The sequence below is a fragment of the Thalia democratica genome, chromosome 2 (genome assembly GCF_965202585.1).
Source record: "Thalia democratica chromosome 2, ktThaDemo2.hap1.1, whole genome shotgun sequence".
Lineage (NCBI taxonomy): Eukaryota > Metazoa > Chordata > Thaliacea > Salpida > Salpidae > Thalia > Thalia democratica.
The window spans coordinates 37637786-37651773 of record NC_139166.1 but is presented as its reverse complement, the minus strand read 5'-3'; the positions used below and the strand labels follow the sequence as shown (position 1 = coordinate 37651773).

General features: G+C 26.7%; 1 protein-coding gene across 1 annotated transcript in view; it reads left to right on the top strand.

Moving 5' to 3' along the window:
* Positions 1-1027: 1027 nt before the first annotated feature.
* Positions 1028-13988, top strand: part of LOC145849605 (apyrase-like) — a 35763-nt gene continuing 22802 nt past the window's right edge. The window contains exons 1-2 of the mRNA XM_082954576.1: positions 1028-1042; positions 1288-1411. Coding sequence (XP_082810702.1) covers positions 1324-1411 — 88 coding nt within the window. The 5' untranslated portion in view covers positions 1028-1042; positions 1288-1323. The remainder of the gene's footprint in view (positions 1043-1287; positions 1412-13988) is intronic.

The window sequence follows — 13988 nt, the reverse complement described above, 5'->3', positions numbered from 1 at the left end:
ATTTATCAGTACTAGTTATATTGCCAAAAGTACTTTCAAATTTTCTTCTTCAGTAGGCAATTAAAACTGAATTAATTCAAAGTTTTCTTGCATATAAAAAGTTTAAAAAAAGTGTATTATGACGTAATTATAAATCAAGTTTTAGAGTAAACTTTGTTTTAAAAATGCCTGGCTTTAAAAATTTGAAAAGTTTTTCAAATAGTAAATCTTATTAGTATCTCTAGTTTAAACTCGCAAAAACTAAATGAAATAAAAAGTAAAAAAAAATATATGAAATAAAATCAAAGACAAAGGACTAAATTAAATTAAATTGTTAAACTTTGATGTGTTTGATTTAATGTTTTATAATACTTTAAATTGTAAAAAGAGAATAAAAACAGTAATCGAGCTTATTATTGGTTAAAGTTTAAAAAATCAAAAATAAATAGAGTAAATAATCATAATAAATAAGTCGATAAAAGTAGTAGTGTGTATTACCTCAACTTGTTAAGATATTTAGAAATGTATAGTCAAAAACTTTACAAACATTAAAACATGTTAAATAATAGTATTCTAGTCAATTATCTGTAAAGTGGTAATATAGTTTTGTTTATATTTATTGTTGCTTCGAGTTTATTGATCCATTAACTTTCCAAAAAATCTAAGTCTGAATAATTATTAGTGGTGTCTACAAAGATAATTGAAAAAGCTTCTTTTAAACCTTTTTTTGATGTTTTTTTTTTTTTTGGCGTAATGAAGTTTAAGTGCTGCTCTATCACTAACATCATCTGTGATTGTACTCTTCCAGATGTGTCTGTGAGAGCACCAAACAAAGCTTTTACAAAACGTTAAGCAAACTAGTAGTAATGCTGTTGTTTTATCGCTTCTGTTATTTTTTCTAATTTTTTTAACGAGAATGTTTTTTTAACATAATAAAAAGGTAGTCAAAAATAAACTGACAATGAAAAAACATAAGCAGTAAAAATTGCAGTGAACTAAAAATAATCTGATCTTTTTAGTGTGTAGCTTGATGACGGAAAGGTACAACAGGTCTATACAACAGGTCTATTGACCAAATATTTTGAGCGCTGATTTCTATTCAGCTCAATAAATTATTATTTAATAAATTTTTATTGTAATAAAACATTTTTAGTTGATTATTTGATAAAACTTATTATAAATATTTACTGTGAATGCTCATCAGATTAAAATCATGCTGATTGTGTTGAAAATAAGAATTGGAGTTTATTTTTATTCATGATGTAAACAAATCAAACAGGTTTTTCAACAACTTTATATTTCCTATAGATCTAAGACAAAATTTTAAGAGCTCAAAGCAAATCTATGTTCAAGTCTAGCCAGTCAATAAGTCAAGGCTACAAGCCATTTAAAGAGAGTGTTATTGATCCATGGAGGAGTAAAATTGAAACTGGTTAGGTGCAGTTATATATTTTTCTGTAAATAAGGGTTTGGAAACAAAACAGGTGCTGGAAATAATTAGAATTAAGCAATGTTATTTAATAATAATTAAAAACATTTTATAATCTACTTAAAGTTTGATTTTAATATAAAAATGATGCTTAGTTCATTACATTTAATTTAGTCATGCTAATATTAGGTTTTTAATTATATTAATTTAAGATAAGGGCTGCAAAGACTTTTTCCCTCAAGTCTAGTTCTCAAAAATCTTTTTTTATCTTCTTACTTTTATTAGACTAAAATTAATTCTACCAGTAAAAGTTTCAGAAACTACATTTTTTCTTAATAGTTTTTAATATATATTATTTTCTGTAAAATTTCAGTAAAATAGTTAGTTATTAAGTTTTAAGACAATTATTTAGTGCTAATGTAATCATTATGATACTAGTTTACTGCATTTTCTCAACAACTAATTGGGAGTTCACTATGGTGGAGGTTTTTTGTAGCACAGGTGGGGATTTGTGCTTCATGATTCCCTCACATTTGGTTTTTAGTTTTGAGATTTTAGCCTTCTGAGTGTTCTCCAAATGGCGTGTGTGTCACCAAGGGTTTTTATTAGTTTAAAAGATAGTTTTTGTTTGTTTTATGTTTGGATACTTAGAGATAAATATTAATGGGGCTGGTAAAATTACATATGATGTAACACACCTACTTGTCCCAGAAAATGTTTGTGTTGCAAGTGGTAGAGTTTAAGACTGATGATATTTACAATAATAAAAAATAATATTTTTAGTAAATATTGCTTGCTAAATAAAAAAACTGATCACCCCTACTGTAAATCATTAAAAAATGAAATAGCTCTGCATAGTAAATGTTAAAGTGGCTTTACAAATAAAACAAATTAAATAAAAACAGTATTAAAAACTGTAAGTTTTTGATTTTTGATCTTCAGATTAAATAAGAAATCACTTATAAGGTTTTGACCTTGTGATTGTTTGCCAAATGAAGAGTATTTTTGTTTAAAATAGTTGATGTTTTCTCTTGTTTGTTGCTAGGCATTTAGTTATTAACTATAATAGGACAAAATAAAAATATAGATTAAGTAAGTTGCTAGACCTTACAAACTTTTTGTTGTTTCAGAGGTAAGAATGAGACAAATGTTTTTTTTACTCTGTGCTTTTACTTATCATATTTGAATAAGGTAAATTTAAATTAGTTAGATTAATTAATGAAGAAAGCTTTGATGAAATAATTGAAAATCATACTGAGGAAAAAATTGCAAGTGAAAAAGATAGTTTGTTAAAAATTGTTGAACATATCAATATAAATTGAAATCAGTAAAAAATATAAATAAAGCAGTGAACTTCATGAATACAAAATTGGAAATTGTTATGAATGAAAGTAAGTAATTAAAGAGCAAAGACAGCATGTTGGTATATGAAAATCAAGTTTTAATTGACCAGTTAAAGGAAATGAAGAAAGAGACTACTAGTTTAAGTTCACAGATAGATTGATAGATGTTTGATCATGGATTTTAGAATAAGTCTAAATTAAGAGTTTGATTTAGAACAGTCAGGAAAATTTTAATAAAAAGTCAGGAAATTTTTCTCAGTTAAACTGAGTCAACAAGATCTGAACAGAACAAACTCAGTTAAACTCAGTAAACTGAGTTTGATCTGTAGCAACCATGAATGAGCAACAGACAGAAAAAAAAAGATGTAAACTTCCACTTGTAGAACCTTTATCTAATCCAATTTATATTGTAAACAACTTAAACCTACACCAGGCAACAATAGGCTCCTTATGGGAGGCGCAAGCTAAAACTGCAAAAATAGACTATTTCACTAACAATCTATCTCCTCCTACGTTTTTTGAGATAACTACCTCAAATTGTTACAAAATGTTCCTTGCAATGCAATATTTAGAAAATTCTGTGGCAAGGATTTTAAAAAATAAAATAAAGGATATATATTAAAAATAAACCAAAAACAGTTTTTTATTTGTTTTTTTGTTAAAAATATTATTTTTTTTTTTTAAAACTCCTTGCAACAGAATTTTTTAAATATTGCAAGAAACATTTCTTGAAAATTTGAGGTATTTATCTCTAAAAATTGAGAAAGAGATAGATTTTTTTATTGATTCTAAGTTATTTGCCATTTTAGTTTGGCCTCCATAAGGAACCTATTATAGTCTTTGTCTTTGACCAGCTATATCTCAAATTTTTTTTTGAGTTTAAAAATCTGTAAATAGCAACTTGTAGCTTAGTTATAACTCAATTAAATTAGACTAAATTATGAAAAAGTAGATTTATCCCCCCTATGCCCTTAATAATTTACAAAAAACACAATCCTACAAGTCTTAAACTTTTCAGGAAGAAAGTCTTGTTCAGACATGTTAAAAAGCTCTGCTTTGTTTACTCAAGCGTGAAATTACTAACTTAAAACAATCCAAAAATAAAACACTTCATTGCTGAATTACCATAGTAACTTTTAGCATTTTAACATCTCTGGTCTTGTTATATACTTATTTAAGAAAAACACCTTCAAAAAAGAAGAAAATTGGAAAATTACAGATTAATTCTTTTTTTATTATTAAACCATAACAAAGGTAAATAAATATTAATATTTGGGTGTCACAATTAATAGTAATCTTAGTTGAAGTCAACATGTTGAAGCATTATAGAAAATATTATTAAAAATAGTAAAAATTTTATATAAAACTTGTTATTAAAACCAAAATTCTTTGTTTTAAATCTTTAATTCACTTCTAATAATGTCATGAGAGATATATTTTGTTGCTTTGGGTAAGGCAAGTAGAACAAAAATAACTGAAATTAATAAACTTATAAATAGAGCAATAAATGCATTCATTTTAAAAGTTTTAATGAAAAGTGTAAGCAGTAGTATAAAGTTATCAAGAAATAAATAAATGTTAGATATTGGAAAATATCTTCAAGTATGAATTACTAGCTATTTTGCACAAATTTAAAAGAGGCATATTACCAGTTATTTTCAAGCCTTACTTTTCAATTACAAATAAAATTCACAATCATTCAACAAGATTTTCAGCAACAAATAACTTTTTTCCTAAAATAAGTTGTCTTTATGGTTCCACTTCTTTATCTTATCTTGGATGTAAAGTTTTGGAGCAAATTCCGAAAAACTTTAAGAACAAAACTTTCTTATAACATTTCAATCAGAACTAAAAAAAATTTAAGGCCATAGGGGGGGGGGGGGGTAAACTATGTTTTTTACAAATTGATCTTAATTTATAGAGTCTTTTCTAAGCTTCAAGATGCTTTTTATCGTTTTAAAAAATTCAAATTTTTTTTTGAGATATGACCAGTCAAAGTCGGGCCGCATAATAGGTTCCCTATAGGAAGGGAAAACTAAAACAGCAAAAAAAGACTATTTTATTTAAAATCTATCGCCTCCTACATTTTTCAAGCAATCTTCTTCAAACTTTCACAGTCTAATCTTTATACAACAACAAAAAAACGTTACTTTAGAATGAAACAAAAAATTTGTAAAAATATATTTTTTTTGAAAAAAAAAACACCTTTTTTTAAACTTTTGTGATAAAATTTGTACTTTTTTAAATTACTAAAATTCTAAAGTAACTTTTTTTCCTTTTATTATAAGGAACATTTCCTGAAAATTTGAAGAAGATTGCTTGAAAAATGAAAGAGGAGATAGATTTTTAGTGAATTTTAAAATTTCCAAGAAAATTGACCCCAAAAAATTTTACGGTCCATACGTTTATATCAGAAAATTTTTACAATAAATTAAATATCTCAAAAGTTAAATGATATTTTAGAGTTCTATAAAAACTGGCTTGTAGTTTGTAGCTAAAGCTTTCATATAAAAGCCTAAGTTAATTTTTGTAAAAAAAAATGTTGGACCCTCCTATGGCCAAAATTCAAGAATAAATCAGATTACCGTCAAATTTAATAAAAATGTTACCAATTTTTTTAAAGCCAAGCACTAGTAGTTTGTTGATTAGGTGTGAGCAGAATGATTTGGTCTTGGTTATAGTTTAGGAACATTAGTTTTTCTTTATCTAACTTTAATTAAATGTCCTTGTAACTGTTTTACCAAATTTTTTAAGTCTATATATTATACTATTTATTATTTAAATGTTTGGGGTGGGTGTCACTTTTATACAAAGTAAATTTTGTACAAGCCTTCACTTTGCACGTATTCATCCTGACCCTAGCTGTTGCTTTAACCCTAACCTTGACACTAACCATAAGTTTAACATGACCCTGATTCTAATAGTCAGGATCAACTATGCATGACTGTGCATAACAGAACAAAAATAAATGATAATAGTGAGTTAAAAAGCATAGTGATGCAATAAATTAAAACAAACATATAATAAATAAAACCAAATAATAAAAAATAATAATAAATAAAGATTTTTCTGCTTCTTGTAATCACTAATATAACTTTCAAAAATTACCTGTAATCTCAAGTATAACTTTTAAAACATTCATGAAATTTTTAGTGTAAACTTTAAACAGGGTTGCCACTTTACCTGGAAAAACCTTGAAAAATCTGGAATTTGACAATTTAGCCAAAAAAAAACCTGGAATTTGAGAGTTTTTGAAAAAACCTGGAATTTTAACAATTTTCACATGTTTAGTAGTAAAAATTTTGATTGAACTCAAAAAATCTATCATATAAAAAAAAAAAATTGTCATTATCAAAAGTTTTTTTTTTAAACATATTTAAAGCAGCTTTACACTATCTTTTTAATGTTTTTATACTATTTGACAGTTTCATACCTTTAACTTAACTCTAAACTATAAATAGACCTAAAAATGTGTACTTTTAAAAACCTGGAAGAAATTTGGTAAACCTGGAAAAGTTTTTGAGAAAACAAGTGGCAACCCTGTTTAAGACTCTTCTTAAACCACCCTTTAGTGATCTTCCTTATCCATAACATTAGGATAGGATCCGGCCAGAACAGAATTTTTTCAATATAGTATCTGGCTGGATCCTGGTATTTTTCAAACTATTGTCTGTCAGATCTGGATCTTAAAACGCATTATAAGGCTAGGTTCAATCAGGTTAGGGTGGATCACTACTTTAAATTCATCTTCAGCGAATTAAATTGGCAAATAACTAGAAATCACTAAAAATCTATCTTCTCCTACGTTTTTTGAGATAACTACCTCAAATTTTCAGGAAATGTTCCTTGCAATATTTAGAAAATTATGTCGGAACAGAATTTAAAAAAATTAAAAAATAAAAATTTTATATAAAAAAAAAACAAAAAAAAACAGTTTTTTTTAATTTTTTTGTAATAAATTTTTTATTTTTTAATTGTTTTAAATTCTGTTCTGACATAATTTTCTGAATATTGCAAGGAACATTTCCTGAAAATTTGAGGTAGTTATCTCAAAAAACGTAGGAGAAGATAGATTTTTAGTGATTTCTAGTTATTTGCCGTTTTAGTTTGTGCCTCCCATAAGGATCCTATTGTTGCCTCCGACTTTGACCAGCTATATCTCAAAAACTACTTTGAATTTTTTAAATCTGTAAAAAGCATTTTTTAGTTTATTAAAAACTATATAAAATAAGACAAAAAACCAAAAAAGGGTGTTTACCCCCCTATGCCCTTAATTTCCAATGCCTTCATCTGGTATAAATTAATAAAATATCCTTTATAAAACTGCAAAACTTTTTTATTAACACATTGAACAACTACCCTACTTTAACAAGCAGTTTTTATAAGATTTTTAGTATTGATGATCTGTTGCAAGGACAATTCCATAGTGAAACTGATATATACACAAAAGTTTATCTAGCATAATTTTTGATTCAAAGTGTTTTTGATTATGTAAATGATTGAGTTCTTTTTAATTAAGTAGTTAGTTTAGTATTTTATGTAAGTGTATACTTTACTTCTATATAGTTTTTTCTAAGTAGTTTACATTTTTGAAATAAGTTATAAGAGAGAGGGGACCAGATGAAGGAAACCATATCTTCATTAGATGAATAGGTTGAAGTGCTAATAAACAAACGAAAAAATAAATTTTTGTACATATAATAAAAAAACAGTGTTTGATTAAGTTCTTCTTTGTATTAAGGTTTTAATTGTAAAAGTTAGTTATTGTTTGAAGATTTTAGTTGTGAAAGTTCGTTATTAATGTAAGGTTTTTATTGTAAAAGTTCCTTGTATGTCGTTTCGTTTATTTAGTTACATTTATGTTAGGAAATGCTAAAAAATTGTGCCTTTTTTCAGACAAGCTGTGTTTGTAAGGTAATAATACAAGTATTTTGCAGATAAAGCTGTTTATTGCAAATACATCAAAAATACACAGATGGTTCAAGTGATGTAATGGAAGTTTGATGATTAAATTCAGCAAAAAACCGTTGTTTTACCCTGTATTAGAATAAAATTGAAAGCTTTATATAGTTTCAAGTGTTAGATTATGTATTTTAGAATAAGTTTAAATTAAGAGTTTAATTTAGAAATGTCAGGAAAATTTTAGTACAAAGTCAGGAAAAGTCGGAAATTTTTTCTTAGTTTGATCTGTGGCAACCATGATTTTGCCTTATGATTACTGTATCTATCTTTGAATGTTGCTTTAGTTGAACCCACGTAAAATTTTGTTATGCTATTTGTTATTATTGTAGCTTGGTAAATTAGGTTGCTTGCTAAGCAGTTATTATTTAGTGGCATTTTTTTTCCTGCAGTTGCAGGCTTTTTCTTGCTGTTTGAGGTTTAGGCAATTAAATATTTTGCTATTCTACTTGAGATTCTTTGATTGAAGTTTTCTATGCAGCTTTGAGATATTTTTAATGTGTTCCTGTCATTTTTTTTTGTATGGATAGTTTGTGTAAAAGTGTTGCTTTACTAAATTTAAGAGTTACTTGCCTCTTTTGGTAGCTATAGTTTGGGAAAAAGGCGAGTTGGAATAAATTATTTTTCTTTTTATTTCCTTTTTAGAAGTTTTGTTTGTTTTTTGAGTGGAATATAGTATACCCTGTCAACCACAAATCAGATTCAATTTTTCTTAAAACAACTCCAATGTGAACTAATGCAGGTTGCCAAACTTAAGACATTCTGATAATTTTTTCAACTCGTGCTTACTCAGGATAGTTGTGTATTTTTAAATGATCTGAGGACATTTTTTTTATAGATTTTGAGTAAGATTTAATTGTTTACTAGCACTATTTTTTATTTTTAAACCAATTTTCTTGAAGAACTTGGTTTATGTTAGTTTTCATAAGTTAAATTTTTTTTTTAAGGATTTTAAAAACTAGGGATGACTCAAGACAATTTAAGGTCACTCAGGACAGTTTTTTGATTCAAAGAGAGGCAACCCTGTGTATGGGACTTTAAAAGTTCGACTTTAAAGGTTTTTGTTGGAAGTTTTTCTACATGTAGTAATTGTCACAAACCTACATTCTGTACAATTTAAGATAAATTGAAGAAAGTTTTACAGAGGCTTTTTTTTGATTTTCTTAAATTTTTTTTTTTGTTTTTGGAAAAAATCAATAAGTCCCTCCATGAAAATTTCTTCAAATCGTTTAGAGCAGGGTTTCCCAAACTCATTTACTAAATCACCCCCTTTTCAGAAATTAAAAAAAAAATTTCCCCCATGGTTTTATAAAGTATTTTTTTTCTCTTGAGTAACTTTTGAGCCAAAAAAGTTGTATTTGAAATGTAATTTAGTCTGAAACTTATTATGCACGCACTTTTTAGCTGTGTTCAAAGTAATTTACAGGGCTTGAAAAAATATTTTACAGTTATTTTCTTATAAGCCCAGTAAAGTGTATTAAAATACTTAATCATTATAAAGGCTTGTGTAATCTTTAATCAATTCTGTTTAAATATAATTGTTTTGAAACTAATGAAACCTTTAGGTTAGTTGTGGACAACTTTTGTAGTCAGCAAGTGATTTTTACCAAAAAAAATCTTTCTAGTGTCAACTTGTTAAAAAAATACTTGCGGGCTGCATAATTTCAAAAACTAATATTTAAGAAAACTTAAAAACTCGAGTAAAATTGTAATAAATTGATTTACTTTTATTGTGATCTAGGAAGTACTATTGTGAACTGAAAACCAAATTGGAAGCGTTATTTCCAAATGTTAAGTATCAAAAAAATAAATTTTATTTGTTTTGTACAAATAGTTTTAAAGTTACTTAACAACGGGCCGAAATTTGACCTGATCTGGATGGTACGTTACCAGTCTAAAATCTTAACTAAAACCTGACATTATAATAATCTGTTATATAACAAATTACGTACATTTAGAAGTGAATGCTTAGTAAACTGTTTAGGTCGCACAATATACTAAAATTATTTTATAAATAGGCATATTCTAAAATTACTTTTAGAATAGATTAAAAAACTACAAAATAATGAACAGCTTATTTTACACATAATGAAATAAATATTAAAACATCATTGCTGATCTAGTTTTAGGAAGTATGACCGACTGATTGATTATCTCATATGAAAAGTGATCTTATCAATAGCTTTTGTTAATGCAGTAAAATTATTAATTTTAATGCTAAAAGATATTATAAGCAAGTTGGTTGTAAAGTTAAAAATTTAATTTTAAAATTTTTAAACTATATTTTACTAGTAGAATACCATGAAACAGTATTTGACTTTGAATAACCTTTAAAAAACTAAACCTTGATCCTAACAGTATTTCATTTTCTTTATTTAAATCTAAAAAAATAAAATTAAAGTTTTACAGTTAATTTTGTGAACAGAAAGTAATCAATTAAAATTTTTTTTATTAGATAAAAAATTTTTTGTAAGTGTAACAGTCTTTTCGATGGCTTATTTAATTCTGTTCGATATGAATTTGTTTTCTAGCTTTCAACCTATAATAATTTAACAGAGGAAAATAGTGAAAAATTAAAAGCTAGGGTTGAGCTATTAAAATTAACAACACATTTTAATAGTCAAAGTATTTTAAAATAAGATAAAACAAAAACCGGTTGTACTAATAGTTTAAAATTCCTTAATATATAGATTTTTTAACAATAATAAATCTAGTTAGAAAATAAAACTAGTTGAAATAGTTATAGTCATTTCAAATAGAAACCTCAAATCTATACTCTTTTTTGAAATAAAAACTTTAATGGTTATCAAGATTTTTTTATTTATACAGATTAAACAAGTAATAACAAAAATTTGTCAAATAAATATCTTTCAAAAAAATATTTTTTCCACTATGCTATAAAAACTTTTAGTGTAATGTAAAACGACAAATATAAACTAAAAAATTAACCAATTCAAATCATGACAATTAATAACTTTAGAAAATAAACCACTTATAAAATACAGTAGACTTCCGCTTGAGTTCGCACATTTTAAACAAAATTGAAAAGTGCAAATTCAAAAATGCCTTATCATTTTTTTTACAAAATGGCTAATTTCAATATGTTATAATGCAATAATGTTATGTATTAACGTAAAATCCACTGAAACACAAAATAAACAAGTCAGTCAAATGAAGCCTCAGGTCACTCCTTTACAAATATCTAGATTAGATCTTTTGCTCAAGATGTTGATAATTTAACTAAAAGCTTTATCAGCAACATAGCTAGAAGGAAAAGCTATAAACAACAATATAACTTCCTCCCAAATGCTTTTTCCAGAATGATTGGATACTTTTGGCTTAGTTTTGTTGAGTTCAAAAGCTTTCACATCGTTTTTTGGAAAAATTTACTTAAAGTTCAAAGTCAGTTTGTAAGTCTGAGAAAGTTTCCTTTAAAGCACAGGAAGGGTTGCAATTCCTATAAGATGTTTTGAAGGTATTTTATTTACTTCAAAATATTTTTTAATTTTTCAAACACAACCCTTCCTGTGCTATACGTTTTCATTAATTGGGAGAACGCTAGTTCTTCGTATGTTGTATCATCAACTATTAAACGCACGCTAACAAAAAAAAAACATTTATTCTCCAGCAAAGTGAACTCCTCAACCTGCATCAAAAAAAAATATTGCACATCTTTCGAACTAAATTTTTTTCTACACATTCTGAGATTTCATATATACGTTTTTTCACAGTGTTGTTGCTTAAAGGAATAGAACGTAAATCTGTACTGGTGTTTTTATAATGACTGAATTTTTCCAGAACGGTTTTAAAGACAGGAATAAACGTTTTTTCTCCAATGGTGTGAGGCAGTCCTTGTTAGACAACTATGAGAGACAGATAATAAGAAGCTAATTGTCCATTTTCAATACTTTCTGTAGATTTCTTGAACATGTTTGTGATTGAAAAACTCTGCATTCTTATCTACATCTTCTGAATAAAATATATGCTTTACTAAATAAAATGGACTTTTTTTTGTTTAAGTTTTACCTCAGGGTCAAATATTTGATGGCAAGCTAAAATTAGTAAAATAACAAGAATAAAAGTAAAAATTTTATGAATGCCCAAAATTCTAAAATCGCCCCCCATTTGCCCCCTTACCAGTTATTGCCCCCCCCCCTTTTGCCCCTTTACTAAAATTCGCCCCCCAACTTACTGAAATCGTCCCCAGGGGGGCGATATTGCCCACTTTGGGAAACCTAGGTTTAGAGGAATGTGTTTTTGTGTAAGTTTTTACATGTAGAATTTTTTTTGCCTAAAACATGAAATATATATACTTCCTTGTTTTGTGAAGTGAATGGTAATAGATGCTCTTCACTTTACGTAGGTGTCAATTATAAGTTAAGTATAACAAAATAAACTTTTGCCTCAGGTAGCTGTTTCATATATATGACTTAAGGAGTTAACTTAAAACATAAGTCAAAACGCACTTTTAAATTTTTAAACTTTTAAGCATTCTTACTTATTAAATTAATCAGTTCAAAAATATACACACTAAGATTGGTTAAAAATAGTAGAAGATGATAAATTTTTAATGAGATAGTCTTTTTTTGCCTAATTTACTTAGCCCTCTCATTACGGGTCCTATTAAAATCTCCAACTTTCTCCCCTCATTTCTCAAAAAAGTGATTGTTGTTATAAGAAATAGTAAAAAGCAACTGTTAGCTAAGTTGAAAATATTTAAAATAAAATCAACAAGTGAAAAAAAGTGACTTACCCCTCCCCATATGCCCTTAGTTCTAGCCTTGCTAAAATTTTCAAGTTATTATTTAAGTCTTCATTTCTATCTTTAAGACCTAAATGTATTTTGGAGGGTAGTTTTATGTTATTATCTGTTTAATTAACTGACTGATACAGGGTTCGTGCGCGTCAGGCTAAATCAGTTTTTTTGAAAAAAGTTGAAAAACGTCAGGCTAAATCAGTTTTTATGTTTAAAAATTTGAGAATCTCAGTTTTTGTCAGTTCAAATGCATGAAATTTTTTTAATTAAGATCAAATTGAGATGTGAATTTATTTCTAAATAAAGATTTAGTTATTAAAGACAAAATCAGTCAGTATTTGTAAAAATAAGTGCTTAAAACCTTTTGTTGAACCTCTAAAATAATTTTAAGAATCTTCATTATTTTATTTTTAGTAGATTATATACGTCATAATTATAAAAATTCATAAAAAATACATTTTAAACATTACAGTTTAGTTCAACAACTTAGCTGTTTGTCTGAATTTATTTACATGAGCTTTGTTTTTCAGAGCTTAGTTGGTTAAACTGTTTTAATTTCTAATATAAAGGCTTTATACCAAATATTTTTTAGATTAATACTCTAAGCAGTTTGTTAAGTCACATTTCTGTTTTAATAAAAGCTTCTGGTCCAGTCATGTAACTTATAATTGACGAATTCAAGTACTAGTTGACACGAACCCTGTATATGGGTGATAAGTGGTGGATGTAACTAAGCCCCAAAATTTTATAAAGGTATGAATTCATTGAAGCGAAAATTATAATGGCCAGTTAAAAATATTCAAGTTGCTGGGTAAGCGATTGATAGATGTTTAAAAATAGTTCATTTAAATTTTTATTTTCTTTAAAAGTAGTTTTGTGAATACTTTTATTGCGTTAATTTGCTAATTAAGACCCCCCAATACCCAAAATGCCTTCTGAAGGTGATTTTTTCTACTTTGAAAAAATGTCAGGCTAAATAGGTCTCTGTCAGGCTAAATGAAAAGGAATTTCGCGCACGAACCCTGCTGATAAAATATCCTATTTATTGAATTAGGGAAACAGATATAAAAAAAAACCTTAATTTTTTTTATTAAAACGAATTAAGGCATAGGGGGGTCCATCTTGATTTTTACAAGTTGATCTTATTTTATAGAGTTTTATCTGAGCTATCAGACATTTTTAACCGCTTGAAAAAATTCAGTATTTTTTGAGATATGAGCAGTCAAAGTCGGTGACCTCAATAGGTTCCTAATAAAAGGCGCAAACTAAAAAGGCAAAATAAAAGACTGTTTCAGTAAAAATCTATCTCCTTCTTCATTTTTTAAGCAATCTTTTTCAAGTTTTCACTGAAAGTCCATTATTAAATTTTAAAAAGATTGAATGCAGGAATTTTTTAATTTTGACACATAAAATTTTTATTAAAGAAAAAAACCACCTTTTTTTTGTTTTTTTTTTTGTCTCAAATTTTTTTAATAATATTTTTGAAATTCTAATATTCTGAGTCTTTAAAACTATTAAAGGA